This window comes from Somniosus microcephalus, chromosome 20 (assembly GCF_052327205.1).
Source record: "Somniosus microcephalus isolate GS21.2 chromosome 20, FLI_Smic_1.0, whole genome shotgun sequence".
In the NCBI taxonomy this organism is placed as follows: domain Eukaryota; kingdom Metazoa; phylum Chordata; class Chondrichthyes; order Squaliformes; family Somniosidae; genus Somniosus; species Somniosus microcephalus.
Genome location: NC_141006.1, coordinates 22,214,038 through 22,236,280, shown reverse-complemented (window position 1 = coordinate 22,236,280; position 22,243 = coordinate 22,214,038). Strand labels below are relative to the sequence as shown.

At 50.0% G+C, this 22,243-nt stretch overlaps 1 protein-coding gene across 1 annotated transcript in view; it reads right to left on the bottom strand.

The window, feature by feature from the left end:
• The window catches only part of mnmip1 (manchette microtubule inner protein 1), a 145,140-nt gene continuing 122,897 nt past the window's right edge, over nucleotides 1–22,243 (bottom strand). Inside the window, exons 13-17 of the mRNA XM_085963172.1 lie at nucleotides 18,596–18,666; nucleotides 13,352–13,467; nucleotides 11,642–11,892; nucleotides 9,148–9,211; nucleotides 1–2,045 (exon numbers count right to left, since the gene is read on the bottom strand). Coding sequence (XP_085819298.1) covers nucleotides 1,962–2,045; nucleotides 9,148–9,211; nucleotides 11,642–11,892; nucleotides 13,352–13,467; nucleotides 18,596–18,666 — 586 coding nt within the window. The 3' untranslated portion in view covers nucleotides 1–1,961. The remainder of the gene's footprint in view (nucleotides 2,046–9,147; nucleotides 9,212–11,641; nucleotides 11,893–13,351; nucleotides 13,468–18,595; nucleotides 18,667–22,243) is intronic.

The following is a 22,243-nucleotide window of genomic DNA, read 5'->3' as shown; positions in this document are numbered from 1 at the left end:
TAAAAGGAAAATGAATCAATTTAGTAGCCCACACAACATAACCAGTGTCTTTGAAATACACACAGACACAATTACAGGATTAAATAAAGCTGTTGTACATTTAAAAGGACATACATCATCAGCTGGTCACTGGAAACTTGGCACCAGTCAGCACTCTGATTAAAGGATGTGCATTGTAGGTAAGTACGAGCTGTTTAAAGGGATGTGCATTGTAGGTAAGTACGAGCTGTTTAAAGGGATGTGCATCGTAAGTAAGTACGAGCTGTTTAAAGGGATGTGCATCGTAAGTAAGTACGAGCTGTTTAAAGAGATGTGCATCGTAGGTAAGTACGAGCTGTTTAAAGGGATGTGCCTCGTTGGTAAACTTGAGCTCTGTTTCCGAGGGCATCCCAACCATCGACATGTCATTGGCTAGGAATGCTCCGATCTGCTCCCACACTATTAACAGAACACAGGCGATTAAAAGCACTGACTGAAAGTCTGAGGAAAATACACAGCCAGTTAGCAGCAGACGCAGACTCTCACCTGACAGACTCTCACCTGACCCAGACAGACTCTCACCTGACGCAGACAGACTCTCGCCTGACGCAGACTCTCGCCTGACCCAGACAGACTCTCGCCTGACCCAGACAGACTCTCACCTGACGCAGACAGACTCTCACCTGACACAGGCACTCACCTGACCCAGACAGACTCTCACCTAACAGAGACTCTCACCTGACCCAGACAGACTCTCACCTGTCGCAGACAGACTCTCGCCTGACAGACAGATTTTCACCTGACGCAGACTCTCACCTGACCCAGACAGACTCTCGCCTGACCCAGACAGACTCTCGCCTGACCCAGACAGACTCTCACCTGACGCAGACAGACTCTCACCTGACGCAGACAGACTCTCACCTGACACAGGCACTCACCTGACGCAGACAGACTCTCACCTAACAGAGACGCTCACCTGACACAGACAGATTCTCACCTGATGCAGACAGGCTCTCACCTGACACAGACAGACTCTCACCTGACGCAGACAGACTCTCACCTGACAGAGACACTCACCTGACCCAGACAGATTCTCACCTGATGCAGACAGGCTCTCACCTGACACAGACAGACTCTCACCTGACACAGACAGATTCTCACCTGATGCAGACAGGCTCTCACCTGACACAGACAGACTCTCACCTGGCACAGACAGACTCTCGCCTGATGCAGCCTATCCCGCCCACATTGGTCCCTTCCTCAACCCAAGAGACCAAACGGGCAATGGCCACCTCGGAATGTGCCGGTGTTTGGGAGCCAACCGCTCGGAGGCCCACATATACCTGCCCAGCACTGCTCACCTTCTGGTTTTCCCAGGGTTAGCCACGTGGAGATGCCAAGGCACCTTCCCCAACCTGGCTTCAGTGCCCCTGAGCATAAACCCACGTTGTGCCGTACGGTGGTCGATCCTGATGGATGACTGGAAATCTAGGAATTTTGAGCACTAATGGAGAGTGTTGTGATTGGCCACCACGCGTTTGTCTGGGTGAGAAGACGGAGTCTGTCATCCTCACCGTGTGTGGAAACCCATGTAAGGTCTTTCACCCAGCTGCCATCTTGGATTTACATTCCAACAGCGACTACACTTCAAAAAGTACTTCATTGGCTGTGAAGCGCTTTGGGACGTCCTGAGGTCGTGACAGGCACTATAGAAATGCAAATCTTTTCAAGTCCTTCTTTTTTCAAAGCTGACGGGTCCCTGGCTCCGTGACTCGACCTCTGACCCAGGATCCTCGAGAATTCTTAGCCCTCCACCATCAACATGTACGATACACACCGAGCCAACCCCGTAACAATCCCGCGACCTCGGCAAATCGGCTTCGGGTTCTTAAAATTCCAAACACGAGAACCGCTCGAGCCCAGGACATTGTCTGTTTGAGTTTTCTCTTCGCAGAGGGTGGGCCACAGGCTGGGGCCAGGAGCTAGGGGGTAGGGGGAAGAGCAGGTTCAAACTGAGAGTGCTTCCATGGAGATGATACGAATTTGCTCAGTTTTTCAACCTCCACCTGCAACAAAAAATTTAAAAAATTGTCAAATTATATTAAATGAAGCTTTGAATTAAAATTTTTTGTTGGAATTTGCGGATCCTCTGTTTCTCACGGTGCTCTGCTCCCCACAGCGGCCTATCAAAAGGCAATAGCCTTCAGCAAGTGACTCCTTCCCCCCATTAGTGACAATGAACTCCTGCTGTAACAGGCGCCTCACTGAATATATTTAAGGTGGAGATAGTGAGATTTTTGAATGGTAAGGGAGTCAAGGGTTATGGGGAGCGGGCAGGGAAGTGGAGTTGAGGTCAAGATCAGATCAGCCATGATCTTATTGAATGGTGGAGCAGGCTCGAGGGGCCGAATAACCTCCTCCTGCTCCTAGGTCTTATGTTCTTCTGTTCACTCACACCCTCACTAACAGGCTGCTGCCGGCTTTGTCCCCAGTTTGCAGCAGACGCTGCTCAGCAGTGCCACCAGCAGGCTGGCCAATGACACTGCAGGAATTACCAGGACCAGACGGAGCCTTAATCTGTTTTAACTGTGTTAACATTCCCGTTAAATGCAGAGAAACGGTCGCCTCAACACTTTAAATGTTCAAGTCTGGCTCAGTTGATAGCACTAAGTCAGGAGACTTTGAGTTTATTTTTTTACTCATTCTCAGGATGGGGGGCATCGCTGACGAGGCCAGAGTTTACCGCCCATGCCGAGTTGCAGTGTGGTTTGGTACAACAGTGTTTGCTGGGTCACTTCAGAGGGCATTTAAGCATCAGCCGTGTTGCCGTGGGACTGGAGTCACATATAGGTTAGACCGGGTAAGGACGGCAGGTTCCTTCCCTGAAGGGCATTAGTGAGCCAATTGGGTTTTTACAACAATCTGACTGCTATCATGGATCACTTTTACTGAGATCAACTTTTTTATTTCCAGAATTTCTTTTTAATTCATGTTCTCAAGGTGCTGAACTCAGTCTCCCTGGATTATTGAGTGCCAGTAACATAACCACCGCACTGTTTTACCCTCTCAGGTTGAACATATAATCTGAGTTTGACGCTTGAGTGCAGTGCTGAGGGAGTGTTGCAGTGTCAGACGACACTGTCCTGCAGAGGAGATGTTAAATGAAGCCCTGTCTGCCTATTAGAGACGAGGTGGAACTGTGGCCCAATCCGGGGATGCGACTTGGAGCATAATCCAGATCTGCGCGGTTTCCATCTCTCAGAAGTTCTCAGGTGAATTGTCAGGGAAGAGGTTGCTTCTTAAGCCAGCGCCGGCTGCATCGCAATCAATCTTTCGGCCGTGTCTGGAGGGTGGGAGGGTGGGGGGGGGGGGTGTGGGCTGAGGGGGAGGGCCGGGGGTGGGCGTGGGCTGGGGGGGAGGGGCTGGGGTGGGCTCGGGGGAGGGGCATGGGCTGGGGGGGCGGGCCGCGGGTGGGCGTGGGCCGGGGTGGGCGTGGGCTGGGGGGGAGGGCCAGGGGTGGGCCCGGGGTGGGCGTGGGCTGGGGGGGGAGTGCTACGGGTGGGTTGGGGGGGGAGGGCTGCGGGTGGGCCGGGGGTGGGTGTGGGCTGGGGGGGGGGGCGGGGGAGGGCCGGGGGTGCAGGGAGTATCCGGAGCAACTTCCAAAGGGAAACTATTTGCAGCAAAATTTCACATGCAGGTCACAAAATATTAAACTATAACAAATTGTTTTACGAATTGATAGCGGTGCCTTAAATGAACGTAGGAACAGGAGAAGGCCACTCAGCCCCTCCAGCCTGGTCCGCCATTCAATGAGATCATGGCTGAACTGTTACTTAACTCCATCCACCTACCTTGGTTCCGTAACCCTTAATACCCTCACCTAACAAAAATCTATCAATCTTAGTTTTGAAACGTTCAACTGACCCACAGCCTCAACAGTTTTTTGGGGGAGAGTTCTGTTGTGTATGTACCTTTAAGGGAAGAACTGGTTTTAGGCTGCAGTACCGGCAGTGACCACCCCTGTATAAAAGGCCCTAGCAGGCTTCTGTATTTCAGTCTGACGTTGCCCTCCTGTTCAGTAAAGTACCTGTTAAACTGTTCTCCTGAAGTCCGTGTATTATTGAGGCGCGGACTTTACAGTGGCGACGAGTAAGTTCGAACTCACCTGCAGTGTGGCATCATCTCACGGGGATCTCGCCCTGACAGGAGGTTTCTTGGAGGTTGTAGTCTGAGCAACGGGCGTCGACCGCGGGCAACCGCCCAAAGAATTCATCGGTGTTCGGAGAATTGCGGGAGAGACTGTGGAGAGCTGTGCTTGGCTCCCCAGTTAAGGTGTTCCAGCAAATCGTGCTGGTGGCAGGTAGTGCGCTGACCCTTCCGGACTGCAGCGGGCTCAAGCTCGATCGAGCGGCTCTACAAAACGGGCCGCACAGCGTCGCCGGGAAAAGAAAACAAGAGAGAGAGAGGGTGGAGCGGACAGGGCGCGGTCGGTGCTCAAGAACTGGGCAGCGGAGAGAAAATAAACGGGGGGGGGGGAAGGAAAGCGAGACGCGCCGAAGCCGCGGGTCGCCGCCATTACCCCGTAGAATGCTAGGAGCAGCGCGGCAGCAAAGGGAAGAAGGAAAAGCGCGGGAGGCGCCATTTTATCCCGTTGGGGAAGAAGGAAAAGCGCGGGAGGCGCCATTTTATTCCATTGGGGAAGAAGAAAAAGCGCGGGAGGCGCCATTTTAAATCACCCAAGATGCCGAAAAGTGGCAGTATCACTGCTTTCGACAACGAGGTAGAAGACTGGACCACGTATGTGGAAAGAATTGAAGTGTACTGCAAGGCAAATGAGGTGGCCGATGGAAAGAGGGCGTCGGTATTACTGAATTTGATGGGCGCGAGTACATACGGCCTATTGCGGAATTTAATTACCCCAGCTAAACCAATGGAGAAAAGTTTTGAGGAGATTGTTAATACCTTACAGGAACACCTAAACCCTACACCGCTGCTGATAGCAGAAAGATTCAAGTTCCATAAAAGAAACCAGCACAAAGATGAGAGCAATGCTGACTATCTTACGGAACTACGCAAGTTATCGAAGCACTGCCAGTTCGGAGCAGGACTGACAGACACCTTGCGGGATAAGTTTGTCTGCGGGCTCCAGAGTGAAGGAACCCAGAAACGACTACTTTCAAAAAAGGACCTGACGCTAGAACAGGCTTTCAGCGTGGCAGTATCCTACGAAGCAGCACGGGGAGCTGCGGAAATACAACAGAAACCACGAAATGGCGTATGGAGCAGAAAAGTGCTATCGCTGCGGCAGAACAACCCATGAGCAGAAGGACTGCTGGTTTAAGGACAAAGAATGCAGGCAATGCAGAAAAATGGGACATATAGCAAGAGTCTGCAGGTCGGGAAAGAAAACCAACACGACAAGAACTACTAAGGAACAGTACAGGAAAGTAAAGAAACTGACAGACAGTAGTTCGGAAGATCAGGAGAGTGATAAGGACTCCGGGAGCAGGAGACTAAGTTGTCTAAAGTTACACAACGTGATCGCAAAGGAAGATCACCGAACCATTTGGGTCACCCTCATGATAGCAGGGTCCCCAGTAAAGATGGAATTGGACACAGGATCAGCCCTAACTGTCATGAATCAACGAGACTATGAGCGGCTATTCTCACACATACCCTTAAAGGACACGTCCACTGTATTGAAGACATACACAGGGCAAAAGGTCTACCCCAGAGGAAAAATAAAGGTGCCAGTTAAATATAACGGCAAGGAAACACAGAAACTATATATGTATATACTACGAGATGGAGGGCCACCATTATTGGGATGTGAATGGATCCGAAAAATACAATTGGATTGGCATTCCATTCTGGCGCTAACTGTGACTGACAAAAAGGATGATGACGTCGCACCTGGACGTCTGTCACAAATTCTATCTGACGCGGAAGAGGTGTTCCAACAAGGACTTGGGACTCTAAAAGGAGTAAAGGCAACCATAACGATTGAGGATAACGCAAACCCAAAATTTTTCAAGGCCAGACCAGTGCCATACGCGATCCGCCCAGCCGTTGAAGCTGAACTGGAGAGTCTGGAGCGTTCGGGTGTGCTGTCCAACGTGGACTAGAGCGAGTGGGCCACACCCATCGTTCCTGTAATGAAGAAAGCATTGAGCAGCACGCCTGGGGAGCCAAAGAAGGTTCGCATCTGTGGGGACTTCAAGGTGACTGTGAACCCAGTCCTGCACACAGTACAGTATCCACTTCCGCGGATAGAAGATATTTTCGCCTCACTATCTGGAGGGAAACGTTTTACAAAGATTGATCTGGCCCAAGCATATCTACAAATGGAGGTGGAAGAAGCATCTAGAAAATACCTCACGATAAACACTCACAAAGGCCTTTACCAGTACAATCGACTGGTATTCGGGGTAGCATCGGCCCCGGCTATTTGGCAGAGGGCAATGGAACAAGTCCTGCAAGGGATCCCAGGGACCCAGTGTTATTTGGATGACATCCTGGTTACGGGCGAAAATGACAATGAACACCTTGCCAACCTGGAGCAGGTGCTCACGAGATTACAGGAATATGGGCTACGAGCCAACCGCCCCAAATGCGAGTTCTTCAGGAGACAAATCTCGTATTGTGGCCACATGATTGATGAGGAAGGGTTGCATAAGTCGCCGGACAAGATTGAGGCTGTAGTCAAGGCTCCAGCACCGGAAAATGTGTCGCAACTGAGGTCGTTCCTCGGGTTGGTGAACTACTACCATAAGTTCTTGCTGAATTTATCTACAATTCTGCACCCACTGAACGCCCTGCTGCAAACTGGAGTGACATGGAAATGGAGTGATGAGTGTAAGCGTGCCTTTCAGGAATGTAAATGCCTAATCACTTCAAAAGAAGTATTGGCCCACTACAACCCAACACTACCGATTCGGTTGGCATGTGATGCGTCACCCTACGGCATTGGAGCGGTACTGTCACACAAATTCCGTGACGGTTCAGAGAGGCCAATAGCCTTTGCGTCGCGCTCGCTAACCTCAGTCGAGCGTAACTACGCCCAGATTGACAGGGAGGCCCTCAGCCTGGTGTGGGGGGTGAAGAAGTTCAATCACTATCTGCACGGGCAGAAATTCACCCTACTGACTGATCATCAGCCCCTGGTCTCCATTTTTAACCCAAAGAAGGGCGTTCCGGTGATGACGGCGCAACGGCTGCAAAGATGGTCACTTTTTCTAGGGGCACATCAGTACGACATAGAGTACAAGGTTATGAAACAGCATGGAAACGCTGATGGGCTGTCGCGCCTACCATTGCCTACGGTAGAAGAAACACCGGCAGTGGACCCTGTTGAGATATTCCATGCGACCATAGTCGAATGTTTGCCTGTTACAAACTCGAGTATAGAGAAGGAAACCTGAAATGACCCGACACTCTCTCGGGTCTACGATTTGACGGTGAAGGGATGGCCAGCATATGGCGACTCACTGTTGCCAGCATTCTCGCCAAGGAGAGAACAGCTGTCAGTGTGCCGGGGAACCTTGATGTGTGGATCCCGAGTGGTAATTCCACCCAAGTTGAGAGATAGAGTGCTCAAGGAGCTTCATGAGGGTCATCTGGGAGGGGTAAAAATGAAGAGCCTAGCCAGGGCGTTTGTGTGGTGGCTGGGAATCGATAAAGAAATCGAGGATATGACCAAGAGATGCACAGGATGCCAGAAGGTCCAAAACGCTCCACCACAGGCCCCGCTACATCCATGGGAGTGGCCCTCATCTCCATGGTAACGGGTACACATTGATTTTGCTGGTCCATTTATGGACTCAATGTTTCTAATCGCTGTGGACGCCCATTCGAAATGGCCAGAGGTCATTAAAATGTCCTCCACCACCACGGAGAAAACTATTGCAGTCCTAAGGACCATCTTTGCCAGGAATGGGTTGCCAGAACAGATTTGCTCCGACTATGGGCCACAGTTTGTGTCTGAGGATTTCCGGAGGTTCCTGAAGAATAATGGGGTGAAACATTACACATCTGCCCCATATCATCCAGCCACAAATGGATTGGCTGAGAGGTTTGTTCAGACCTTTAAAAAGGCCATAAAGGCAATGTATAATGACGACATACCACTACAACACAAGGTGGATAGTTTCTTGTTTGCTTACCGGAATGCGACACATGCAGTAGCCAACCAAGCTCCAGCCGTACTGTTCTTCAACCGAAGGCTAAGATGTCGCCTGGATTTGCTTAAACCAAACATAAGATGAGATGTTGAGGATAAGCAATTCCAGCACATAAATGAGAAGCCAACCCGGAGCTTCAAGGTAGGGCAACCAGTCTTGGCCCGTGACTAACGAACAGAAAAATGGCAGCCAGGAACGATATGCACACAGCAGGGACCACTAATGTACACAGTGGACGTTGGAGAGAGCATCGTGAGACGCCATGCTGACCAGATTCTAGAGTCACAGGAACAAGCCAAACCCGTGCCACGAGAAGGTGCACCTGGTAATCAACCTGAAGTACAGATTGCGTCTACCTCAGAAGCAGTGGTATTGGAAGCTGATGAACCAACCAGTGACCATGAACCAGAATCAGCTTCGCCGCAAGAACAGGATACTCGAGAAAGGCGCTATCCAGTCAGGATCAGGAAGCCTCCTCAAAGACTGAACTTATAAATGATTATTTCAGTTGATGTATATAATATCCAGAAAGTTGTAATTAGTTATTATTTAGTTGTTAAATGAATGTTATGTACTGTTTATCTAAAAGAGGAGGAATTGTTGTGTATGTACCTTTAAGGGAAGAACTGGTTTTAGACTGCAGTACCGGCAGTGACCACCCCTGTATAAAAGGCCCTAGCAGGCTTCTGTATTTCAGTCTGACTTTGCCCTCCTGTTCAGTAAAGTACCTGTTAAACTGTTCTCCCGAAGTCCGTGTATTATTGAGGCGCGGACTTTACAAGTTCCAGATTTCCACTACCCTTTGTGTGAAGAAGTGCTTCCTGACATCACCCCTGAACGGCCTGGCTCTAATTTTAAGGTTATGCCCCCTTGTTCTGGACTCCCCCACCAGAGGAAATAGTTTCTCTCCCTCTACCCGATCAACTCCTTATAATAATGACAAGTGTGTCAGATCCCATGGAGAGAGTGACACTTGCAAGGGGTTTACCTTCAGTATGTTCCGTTTGGTACGTTCCTCTGCAATCTCTTCTTTTAAATCGGATATATCTCTCCTGTTAATGATGAAGAGAACGTCACTCGATTACCTTATGCTCGTTAAGTGTGTCCCACCTCACACAGGTACACAAGGAGGTGAAGTAAACTTTCAACTTAAAACCACAGATGGTTCCTTCAGTCACATTATCTCATTCTTTTAATTGTGTGAATTTTGTCTGTTTCCTATCCTGAAGGAGTTGCTGTGCTGGGCACGGCCCCAGGGTCACAGGCAGCCGTCCAGTACTACCCCCATAAACTATTTCTACAGTGGACAATGGACCATGGGTGGCATCAGAACTGTGCCCAATCCTGAACTTGCTCAACATCCACACTTACCGGCAGGGACCACTGTACAGCGATCGAGAGCAGTAACCCTGGCTGATCTTTTCTCTCAGGAAACTGAGGCCAATTGTAGCTGTCGTGGCTCAGATGAGAAAAGACAACAGAGGAAGGATAAAACCCGAGACAGCTGGTCAGTACCATAACGGGCAGCTCTTTTACTGATTGAGCCACTGGGACTCACTCTCGCTCTCCGTTTTCTCAGCAATGTTCCCTCATTTCCTTCAGCTACATGTCTCCATGTCCCGTCCTCTGTACCCCAGTTAGATGGTGCTGGCTTATCCTGTCCCCAGTTAGATGGTGCTGGTCTGTCCCCTCCCCAGTTAGATGGTGCTGGTCTGTCCTGTCCCCAGTTAGATGGTGCTGGTCTATCCTGTCCCCAGTTAGATGGTGCTGGTCTGTCCTGTCCCCAGTTAGATGGTGCTGGTCTGTCCTGTCCCCAGTTAGATGGCGCTGGTCTATCCTGTCCCCAGTTAGATGGTGCTGGTCTATCCTGTCCCCAGTTAGATGGTGCTGGTCTGTCCTGTCCCCAGTTAGATGGTGCTGATCTGTCCTGTCCCCAGTTAGATGGTGCTGGTCTGTCCTGTCCTGAGTTAGATAGTGCTGCTCTGTCCTGTCCCTAGTTAGATGGTGCTGGACTATCCTGTCCCTAGTTAGATGGTGCTGGTCTGTCCTGTCCCTAGTTAGATGGTGCTGGTCTATCCTGTCCCTAGTTAGATGATGCTGGTCTATCCTGTCCCCAGTTAGATGGTGCTGGTCTGTCCTGTCTCCAGTTAGATGGTGCTGGTCTGTCCTGTGCCCAGTTAGATGGTGCTGGTCTATCCTGTCTCCAGTTAGATGGTGCTGGTCTATCCTGTCTCCAGTTAGATGGTGCTGGTCTATCCTGTCCCTAGTTAGATGGTGCTGGTCTGTCCTGTCCTCAGTTAGATGGTGCTGGTCTGTCCTGTCCCTAGTTAGATGGTGCTGGTCTGTCCTGTCCCCAGTTAGATGGTGCTGGTCTATCCTCTCCTCAGTTAGATGGTGCTGGTCTGTCCTGTCCCTAGTTAGATGCTGCTGGTCTGTCCTGTCCCCAGTTAGATGGTGCTGGTCTATCCTGTCCCCAGTTAGATGGTGCTGGTCTGTCCTGTCTCCAGTTAGATGGTGCTGGTCTGTCCTGTCCCCAGTTAGATGGTGCTGGTCTATCCTGTCTCCAGTTAGATGGTGCTGGTCTATCCTGTCTCCAGTTAGATGGTGCTGGTCTATCCTGTCCCTAGTTAGATGGTGCTGGTCTGTCCTGTCTCCAGTTAGATGGTGCTGGTCTATCCTGTCTCCAGTTAGATGGTGCTGGTCTGTCCTGTCGCTAGTTAGATGGTGCTGGTCTGTCCTGTCTCCAGTTAGATGGTGCTGGTCTATCCTGTCCCCAGTTAGATGGTGCTGGTCTATGCTGTCCCCAGTTAGATGGTGCTGGTCTATCCTGTCCCTAGTTAGATGGTGCTGGTCTGTCCTGTCTCCAGTTAGATGGTGCTGGATCTATCCTGTCTCCAGTTAGAGGGTGCTGGTCTGTCCTGTCCCTTGTTAGATGGTGCTGGTCTGTCCTGTCTCCAGTTAGATGGTGCTGGTCTATCCTGTCCCCAGTTAGATGGTGCTGGTCTATCCTGTCCCTAGTTAGATGGTGCTAGTCTGTCCTGTCCCCAGTTAGATGGTGCTGGTCTATCCTGTCCCTAGTTAGATGGTGCTGGTCTATCCTGTCCTCAGTTAGATGGTGCTGGTCTGTCCTGTCTCCAGTTAGATGGTGCTGGTCTATCCTGTCCTCAGTTAGATGGTGCTGGTCTATCCTGTCTCCTGTTAGATGGTGCTGGTCTATCCTGTCCCCAGTTAGATGGTGCTGGTCCGTCCTTTCCCTAGTTAGATGGTGCTGGTCTGTTCTGTCCCCAGTTAGATGGTGCTGGTCTTTCCTGTCCCCAGTTAGATGGTGCTGGTCTGTCCTGTCCCCAGTTAGATGGTGCTGGTCTGTCCTGTCCCCAGTTAGATCGTGCTGGTCTATCCTGTCCCTAGTTAGATGGTGCTGGTCAGTCCATTGTCAGATGCAATCAAGACTGGGAACAGTTTCTGAATTGAATGTTACTTACAAATACTGATTCTTCAGCAGATCCAAGCCTAGCTGCAGGCTTCGCAGTTCAGCTCTCAGTGCTGCAATGGATGTGGCGTTGTCCTCGCTCTCTGCCTCTCTCTGTGATTTGTTTGGTGGTCCAGACAAGACTGCGCCTGGTTCTACAGCTGTCGACCGTTGCACTTGGTATGGCGGGGGCTCGGACAGTTGGATGGTTGGAGGAATGACCTTCGCTGGCGCTGGCGGTGATGTTGGCCTCTTGGCATCCTGCTATTGGCAGTTTAAGAAAAAGAGAGAATGAAACCGGCTACAGGCACCGTGTTCCCACACACAGAATTAGAGCAAAGTTAAAGATTGCCTTGGAGAGGGTGCAGAGGAGATTTACTGGAATGGCACCAGGGATGAGGAACTTCAGTTGTGTGGAGAGACCAGAGAAGCTGGGATTGTTCTCCTTAGAGCAGAGAAGGTTAAGGGGAGATTTAATAGAGGTGTTTAATATTGTGAAGGGTTTTGATAGAGTAGATCGGGAGAAACTGTTTCCAGTGGCAGGAGGGTCGGTAACAAGAGGACACAGATTTAAAATAATTGGCTAAAGAAGCAGGGGGGAAAGATGAGGAGAATTTCCTTTTACGCAGCGAGTTGTTACGATCTGGAATGCGCTGCCTGAAAGGGTGGTGGAAGCAGATTCAATAATAGTTGGTGCTACATAGTTGGTGACCATGTGGGAAGCCGATTGGGTAGCTGACCTGTGCCAAGGCCTCTGCCAGTGCAGCTCTGTAGCTAGGGGTGCGAAGGAAGCGAGCGGTGACTGATCCTCCCAGGAGGTTCTCTCCCAAGTGAAATTTTTAGTGCGTTTCTGTGCCTCTGAAGGGGGAGGATTTGTGTGGGTCCAGATGGCAGCCGCAAAGCCCCATTCTCCCATCCCCCATGTGATGTTTCTCTGGAGCGCCAACTAACTCTGCCAGCTCCTCCAGAGAGGAACATGTAAGAGAATTTTTAAAAAGCCTTATGGGGAACGAGAAAGTGAACAAATAAGCAAATTTTAAAAGCTCCTTTTCACACAAGTTCAACGTTACTCAGGATCCTACCCAGCAGCACTTGCAGCCCACCTCCCATTCACCTTTGACCCTCAACAGATCTGCTGCTCTCGGTCTCTCTGGGCCTCTGTCCAAAGCCCATCAGCTGTGGGGTGTTGCTGGGGTCAGGGCAGAGAAATAGGGGGATACATACTGGGATTGTAACCCTTCAAGGAGACTTGCCATGGACTGAGGGAAATAAGTAATTTTTTTGGGGGGGGGGGAAGAGCTCTACAATATCTATATTATATTTTTTAAAGATCTGTGCAGATGCACACTTCCGGTTCACAAGCTTCACTTCCTGTTGTCACGGTTTTTTATGTCAACATTTAACACTATTAGTTAGAATGGAAATTTCCTATGTAAACGGAGGCTGGGCGCAGCTGTAGTTGCAGGCTGCGGCCACTAGCTCCACTGTATCTTGTGCCACTTTGTGCTCTTCATCAATGGCACGGGAGATCTACCAGTACTGGACGGAAACAGAAGGAGATTAACGTTTCTGGTGGGGGGGCCTGATACTTTAAGCTGTTTTCGGATGCTGTGCATTCACAGTTGGGTTTTTTCTCTTTCAAAATTCGTTTTTGACATTTGGAGTCTTCCCTCCCGCAAGTGCTGGGAGCTGCTCAGAACCAAGAGGCAAACAAAAGACTCACGGCGGGTGCAGCAGCAAGCTGAGTGGGTGGCCTGCGCCCTTGGGGTTTGGGCCTGTCTGTCGTCAGGTGCCTCAGCTTTTCTGCCGATACAGCGAGCATGTCAAAGGTCACCGAATCTAAGGGGGGGGGGGGGAAAAAAATCACGTCTTAGAAATATCTTCCAATCATGAAGTTTTCTGCGGTAGGTTCTCATTCATCCCAGCTCCATGGTCAATTGGCCGTCGCCTGAGGGGAATTTTGAGCGCTGCCCCTTTAAGAAGTACGTGCCCGCAATGGTCTTGTGATTTCAATGTCAGCTGCTGCATAAAGGACTGTCATCGACCCAAGCAAATGTTTCAGATATACTGACTTAGAAGTAACATTAACTCAACTGCCATCTATAGAAATGCATTCTTTGCATCGAAAAAATCTAGGCTGACCTCCCCCCCCCCCCCCCCCCCCCCCCCAGTGCCAGTACTGAGGGAGTGCTGCACTGTCGAAGGTGTGGCCTATCGGATGAAACGTTAAACCGAGGCCCCGTTTGCCCTCTCAGGTGGATATAAATGATCCCATGGCACTATTTCAAAGATGAGCTGGGGAGATCTCCCCGGTGTCCTGGCTAATATTTATCCCTCAACCAATATCACTAAAACAGATGATCTGATCGTTATCACGTTGCTGTTTGTGGGAGCTTGCTGCGCACAAATTGGCTGTCGCGTTTCCCACATTTCAACAGTGACTCCACTTCAATAAGTACTTCATTGGCTGTAAAACACTTTGGGATGTCCTGAGGTTGTGAAAGGCGCAAGTTTAAAAAAAAAAATTCTACTCAACAACTACATATATTTAGATAGCGCTTCACAAGAGCGATCAAAAGCTTGGTCAAAGCGGTAGATTTTAAGGAGCATCTTAAAGGAGGAGAGAGAGGTAGCGAGATGGAGAGGTTTATGGAGGGAATTCCAGAGCTTGGGGCCGAGGCAGCTAAAGGCACAGCCGCCAACGGTGGTGTGAAGGAAGTCAGGGATGTACTTGCTACCATTGAATAAACCTGAGCACCAAGCCACGAGCACTGCTTACTGCAAACAACAGTCTACACCTCTATTCCCTCTAACTTTTTTTTGGTGCACGGTATTTTTGCCAGTGGCTGCAGCTGGTGAGCGGCCTGTGCGGGACCTCCCGATTGGTGTGTGGTCTGTGCGGGACCTCACGATTGGTGCACGGTCTGTGCGGGACCTCCCGATTGGTGCACGGCCTATGCGGGACCTCCCGATTGGTGTGTGGTCTGTGCGGGACCTCCCGATTGGTGCACGGCCTGTGCGGGACCTCCCGATTGGTGCACGGCCTGTGCGGGACCTCCCGATTGGTGTGTGGTCTGTGCGGGACCTCCCGATTGGTGTGTGGTCTGTGCGGGACCTCCCGATTGGTGCGCGATCTGTGCGGGATCTCCCGATTGGTGCGTGATCTGTGCGGGACCTCCCGATTGGTGTGTGGGCTGTGCGGGACCTCCCGATTGGTGCACGGTCTTTGCGGGACCTCCCGATTGGTGCGTGGTCTTTGCGGGATATCTCGATTGGTACGTGGTCTTTGCGGGATCTCTCGATTGGTGCCTGGTCTTTGCGGGATCTCCCGATTGGTGCATGGTCTTTGTGGGATCTCTCGATTGGTGCCTGGTCTTTGTGGGATCTCTCGATTGGTGCGTGGTCTTTGCGGGATCTCTCGATTGGTGTGTGGTCTTTGCGGGATCTCTCAATTGGTGCGTGGTCTTTGCGGGATCTCTCGATTGGTGCATGGTCTTTGTGGGATCTCTCGATTGGTGCATGGTCTTTGTAGGATCTCTCGATTGGTGCATGGTCTTTGCGGGATCTCCCGATTGGTACGTGGTCTTTGCGGGATCTCTCGATTGGTGTGTGGTCTTTGCGGGATCTCTCGATTGGTGTGTGGTCTTTGTGGGGTCGCTTGAGTGGTACGTGGTCTTTGCGGGATCTCTCGATTGGTGTGTGGTCTTTGCGGGATCTCTCGATTGGTGTGTGGTCTTTGCGGGATCTCTCGATTGGTGTGTGGTCTTTGCGGGATCTCTCGATTGGTGTGTGGTCTTTGTGGGATTTCCCGATTGGTGTGTGGTCTTTGTGGGGTCGCTTGAGTGGTGCATGGTCTTTGTGGGATCTCTCGATTGGTGCATGGTCTTTGTAGGATCTCTCGATTGGTGCGTGGTCTTTGCGGGATCTCTCGATTGGTGTGTGGTCTTTGCGGGATCTCTCGATTGGTGCGTGGTCTTTGCGGGATCTCTCGATTGGTGTGTGGTCTTTGCGGGATCTCTCGATTGGTGTGTGGTCTTTGTGGGATTTCCCGATTGGTGTGTGGTCTTTGTGGGGTCGCTTGAGTGGTGCGTGGTCTTTGTGGGATTTCCCGATTGGTGTGTGGTCTTTGTGGGGTCGCTTGAGTGGTGTGTGGTCTTTGTGGGATTTCCCGATTGGTGTGTGGTCTTTGTGGGGTCGCTTGAGTGGTGTGTGGTCTTTGCGGGATCTCTCGATTGGTGCGTGGTCTTTGTGGGATTTCCCGATTGGTGCGTGGTCTTTGTGGGATTTCCCGATTGGTGCGTGGTCTGTGCAGGATCTCTCGATTGGTGTGTGGTCTTTGTGGGATCTCTCGAGTGATGAGTGTTCTGTGCAGGATCTCTCGATTGGTGTGTGGTCTTTGTGGGATCTCTCGAGTGATGCGTGTTCTGTGCAGGATCTCTTGATTGGTGCGTGGTCTTTGCGGGATCTCTCGATTGGTGCAAGGTCTTTGTGGGATCTCCCGATTGGCGCGTGGTCTGTGCAGGATCTCTCGATTGGTGCGTGGTCTGTGCAGGATCTCTCGATTGGTGCGTGGACTTTGTGTGATCTCTCGCGTGGTGCGTGGTCTTTGCGGAATCTCTCGATTGGTGAGCGGTCTTTGCGGAATCTCTCGATTGGTGAACGGTCTTTGCGGGATCTCTCGTTTGGTGAGCGGTTGTGCATCTTAGGGGAAACATTGGGCTACACTACCCATTCCAACTTACAAGAAAAATGAAAAACTTGAATTTCTATCGCGCCTTTCATAACCTCAGGGTGTACCAAAGAGCTTTACAGCCAATTAAGCACTTTTGAAGTATAGTCACTGTTGTAATGTAAGACATGCAGCTGCCAATTTGCGCACAGCAAGCTCCCACAAACAGCAACATGATAATCACCAGATAATCTGTTTTAGTGATGTTATTTGATATTGGCCAGGACACGAGGAAGAACTCTCCTGCTCCTCTTTGACATAGTGTCATGGGATCTTTTACGTCCACCTGAGAGGGAGGAGGGGGCCTCGGTTTAACGTCTCATTTGAAAGATGGAACCTCCGACACTGCAGCACTCCCTCAGCACTGTACTGGAGTGTCAGCCGAGATTATGTGCTGAAATTTCATGGAGTCGGACTTGAACCTTCTGAATCAGAGACGAGTGTGCTGCCCACTGAAACATGGCTGATACCTCAAGCTGTACCTGCCCTGGGAGTGTTTGATGGGGCAGTGTAGAGGGAGCTTTACTCTGTATCTAACCCGTGCTGTACCTGCCCTGGGAGTGTTTGATGGGACAATGTAGAGGGAGCTTTACTCTGTATCTAACCCGTGCTGTACCTGCCCTGGGAGTGTTTGATGGGACAGTGTAGAGGGAGCTTTACTCTGTATCTAACCCATGCTGTACCTGCCCTGGGAGTGTTTGATGGGACAGTGTAGAGGGAGCTTTACTCTGTATCTAACCTGTGCTGTACCTGCCCTGGGAGTGTTTGATGGGACAGTGTAGAGGGAGCTTTACTCTGCATCTAACCCGTGCTGTACCTGCCCTGGGAGTGTTTGATGGGACAGTGTAGAGGGAGCTTTACTCTGCATCTAACCCGTGCTGTACCTGCCCTGGGAGTGTTTGATGGGACAGTGTAGAGGGAGCTTTACTCTGTATCTAACCCATGCTGTACCTGCCCTGGGAGTGTTTGATGGGACAGTGTAGAGGGAGCTTTACTCTGTATCTAACCCGTGCTGTACCTGCCCTGGGAATGTTTGATGGGACAGTGGAGAGGGAGCTTTACTTTGTATCTAACCCGTGCCGTATCTGCCCTGGGAGTGTTTGATGGGACAGTGTAGAGGGAGCTTTACTCTGTATCTAACCCATGCCGTATCTGCCCTGGGAGTGTTTGATGGGACAGTGTAGAGGGAGCTTTACTCTGTATCTAACCCGTGCTGTACCTGCCCTGGGAGTGTTTGACGAGATAGTGTAGAGGGAGCTTTACTCTGTATCTAACCCGTGCTGTACCTGCCCTGAGAGTGTTTGATGGGACAGTGTAGAGGGAGCTTTACTCTGCATCTAACTCGTGCTGTACCTGCCCTGGGAGTGTTTGATGGGACAGTGTAGAGGGAGCTTTACTCTGTATCTAACCCGTGCTGTACCTGCCCTGAGAGTGTTTGATGGGACAGTGTAGAGGGAGCTTTACTCTGTATCTAACCCGTGCTGTACCTGCCCTGGGAGTGTTTGATGGGACAGTGTAGAGGGAGCTTTACTCTGTATCTAACCCGTGCTGTACCTGCCCTGAGAGTGTTTGATGGGACAGTGTAGAGGGAGCTTTACTCTGTATCTAACCCGTGCTGTACCTGCCCTGAGAGTGTTTGATGGGACAGTGTAGAGGGAGCTTTACTCTGTATCTAACCCATGCTGTACCTGCCCTGGGAGTGTATGATGGGACAGTGTAGAGGGAGCTTTACTCTGCATCTAACCCGTGCTGTACCTGCCCTGGGAGTGTTTGATGGGACAGTGTAGAGGGAGCTTTACTCTGTATCTAACCCATGCTGTACCTGCCCTGGGAGTGTTTGATGGGACAGTTTGACCCGAGTGTAAGAGTTTTACATTGCTCAGTGCTGACATTGGATATAGAATGTCATGAGACTATTTTATTGCTGACTACACTAATCTCTCCTCAATGAATGCACAAATGAACTAAACACTATCAAAGAAACAGCTGCTCATCCATGGTAATGTTACGTACAAAATGTCACTCTTCAGGGCTGATTAAGACTCATCGTATGAAGGCCGGCAAACTGGTCAAACTTTAACTGTTGAACATGCAGATAAATCAGACCCTGACTTCCAGGGGACTGATGCATATGATGCACAAATGTCCCCCTCCTGTGCTCCCTCAGTAGGACATGGCATCCTCTCTGTGCTGCAGTTTCGGTTATCTGTAACATCATGCTACCACCCTCACCCTTACCTGAATCACTGGTCCTGTCTCTGGCTGGTTTGTTGTGTTCCTGCGGAGGGAGGGCCTGTTCTCCACTATCTCTGCAAAGAAAACATTTGTAATCATCGTCTCTTCAACGTATCACTGTCAGTGCATGTTTTAAAAAAAAGCAAAGCGTAAGTATGCAAATCTGCTCCTTATTTTGAACATCCTTCTATCTGACTTCCTCTCCCATGTCCTTGCGACACTATGTGAAACCAACACTAGCACTGCTAATTCCCAACGGAGGGGTTGGCTCCAAGTCAAAGGGAGACCAATTTCTCACCAGGTCTTACTGCAGGCCGGTCTTGGCTTTACTGAGACGTGTGTCCCCTGGTATCAGGCTCCCTGTGGCACCTCAGTCAAGACCTTTCCCCTCCACCATAATCAAGTTCTCTATTGACACCTGATCTGAACCTTGACAGCTAGTGTCAATGGAGCATTGGACCATAGTGGGGAGCCAAATTCCGCACAAAGGCACTTTCCAACAGGTGTCATTGGATAGTAATCAAGAATGGGAAATCTAGGAATTCTCTCAGTTAGCATGTCGCAATCAGGTAAAACACTCTGGGGGAGAAATTCGGTATCGCCCCGTTTGGGGCACAATTATCAGCCGGGCGCAAACATAGAAACATAGAAGATAGGAGCAGGAGTAGGCCATTCGGCCCCTCGAGCCTGCTCCACCATTCAATGAGATCATGGCTGATCAACACTAGTACTGCTAATTCCCAACGGTTCCCAAAGTTTAGCGCCTGGCGCTAATTATCGCCTCCGACTGCAAACTTGGCTTCTATCGCCCCTGGAGGTGATTGGAGCGCTAAATCAGGCACTACACACCTGTCTTAAGGCGCTAACGCCGAGGAGCGAGGCGCTACCTCAGAGCGCTGGCGAAGCTCATGTGATGTCAGTCAGCAATGGAACACAGACAGACTGGCGCCGGCCAGTTCTTAAAGGGGAGGGTTGATCTTGCTCTCCATCCACATCCTGCTCATTGCAGCCTTGAATCTCGGCCTGGAGAGACCTGTACATCAAATCTGCTGGAAAGAACAATGGAGAGGCCCAGGGAAAGAGCTCAGAGTGCAGCCCCCACAGTCTCTTCTAAATCGATACAAGGTCAAATCAAAAGGAACCTGCAAAGTGCTGCTCAGTACCCAAAACTCCTTCACACAGCGTTGAATCTCTACAGAAGTCTCTCTCTCTCAGAATGCGTGGTGCAAAAATGTCGCAGACAAAAAAAGGCAGGAAGTGGTCGCCTTTAAATAGCGCCCCCCCCAGTCCCTTCCCGACTGCAAAATGCTCCCCTCAACCTGTCGTTGCTGGCGGCAGGCGGTAAGGCAGGGGGCGCCACTCAATATCCGGTCCGGGGCGCTACCGGGGCGTTGCACGCTCGACTGACGTCATGATCTACAGACGCAGGAGATCATGGCGGTAGTGTTTAGCGACACTGCAAAATGTCTGGTCAATTTCGCGAGTGGCGCAAACATCGCCGCGCCCGGGCACTAGTTGCTTTGCGCCCCATTAGCGCCCTCTTAAGGCACTGATGGGAGGCACAAACCTACCAAATTTTTCCCCCTTTGAGTAAATGGTTGCAGTTTCCATTCAGCCTGGCCCTCACAGTCTTGTAACAGACTTAAATAAGCCTCTTTTATAACCTGATCCATATAACGACAGGGAATGACTTGTGACTTCATAATCAGCTGAGGACTGAGTCTCACACAGTCTGGTGCTGATTTAGCCAGGGTTGGTGAGGGTCAGGAGCCTGTCTATGGTCACCGTGTGTACTATATGACTGGTCCAGAGGAGGCTCGTTAACCTGACCTGAAGCAGGGTAAAACCTTCTGTGAAAAGATCTATTTATCCAACCTCCTACTTAATTCTTTTTGTGATTATTTTAAACTGGTGCCCTCTCATTACCATCTCACCAACCAGTGGAGACAAACAACCGTCAAGTGTCATAACCTTTCATGACCTTGAAGAGCTCTATTAGTTCACCCCTCAGCTTTCTCAGCGCGAGTGAAAAAACTCTCAAGTCCTTCTTTAGAACTGTAATCCCTCATCCCTGTTAATATCCCAGTGAATCTACGCTGCACCTTTTCCATTGATTTTGTCATACCCTTCCTGTAATAGGATGCACTAAACTACATACAATAATCCAAACTAAGGTTTTGTAGAAGTTCAGTATTGCACTCTTGCTTTTGTATTCAGTATTTTGTTTGTTTGCCACCCTTAATGGCCGGTGTATTAACACATCAAAGTCCCTTTCTCCCCTACTTCATTTCAAATCTTACTATTTAAGGTGTATTTCCTTTCCTTCCATTTATTTGAAAAAAGTACTATTTCACATTATTTTACATTGAACTGCATCTGCCACATATCTGCCCAACCTGCTAGTCTATCTACAAAAACAACAACTTGCATTTATATAGTGCCTTTAACATAGTAAAACGTCCCAAGGCGCTTCAAAGGAGTGTAATCAGACAAAATTTGACCCCGAGCCTCATACGGAGATATTAGGACAGGTGACCAAAAGCTTGGTCAAAGAGGTAGGTTTTAAGGAGTGCCTTAAAGGAGGAGCGAGAGGTAGGGCGGCGGAGAGGTTTAGGGAGAGAATTCCAGAGCTTAGGACCTTGGCAGCTGGAGGCACGGCCGCCAATGGTGGGGCGAATTAAGTGAGAATGAGGCCAGAATTGGAGGATCGAAGATTTCTCGTAGGATTGTAGGGCTGGAGAAGGTTACAGAGCTGGGGCCATGGAGGGATTTGAAAACAAGGAGGAGAATTTTAATTTTGAGGCGTTGCTGGACCGGGAGTCAATGTAGGTCAGCAAGCACAGGGATGATGGGTGAACGGGACTTGGTGCGAGTTAGGACACAGGCAGCAGACTTTTGGATGAGCTCAAGTTAATGCAGGGTGGAATATTTTTATAGTTTCTTCAGCATATCCCTGACTTAGCAGGTTTGGGTTGCAGAAACCTTACGTAGCTGACTGTGGCTGCACATCCTTTATTTAGCTGGGTCTGTGTGGAGTTTAGTTTGAGTGACAGCCATCACAGTGAGATAATCACATGTGTCCTTATCAAATAGGATTTTTTTAGGCAAATCATTTTGTCACTAAATATAACAAACATATCAGGAATATGTTACTAGGGAAGGTCATTGGGGCTAATAGCATAAATGAGACAGTTATCTACATATCTTGAAAAGGAAGTTTGAGTGATACAGTGGGGTCTAGACAGAGTAGATAGAGAGAAACTGTTCCCATTGGCAAAAGGGCTGAGAACCAGAGGACACAGATTTAAGGTGATTGGCAGAAGAACCAAAGGCGACATGAGTGAAAACTTTTTTACGCAGCGAGTGGTTAGGATCTGGAATGCACTGCCTGAAAGGGTGGTGGAGGCAGACTCAATCGTGGCTTTCAAAAGGGAATTGGATAAGTACCTGAAAGAAATTTTTTTGCAGGGCTACAGGGATAGGGCGGGGGAGTGGGACTGGCTGAAGTGCTCTTGCAGCGAGCCGGCACGGGCTCAACAGGCCAAATGGCCTCCTTCTGTGCTGTAACTGTTCTATGTGGAGTTGAGTTTCTCTCTCGATTTCAGTCAAAACAGGCTTTTTGGGATTAAGACCTTTACCTATTCCCCTTCC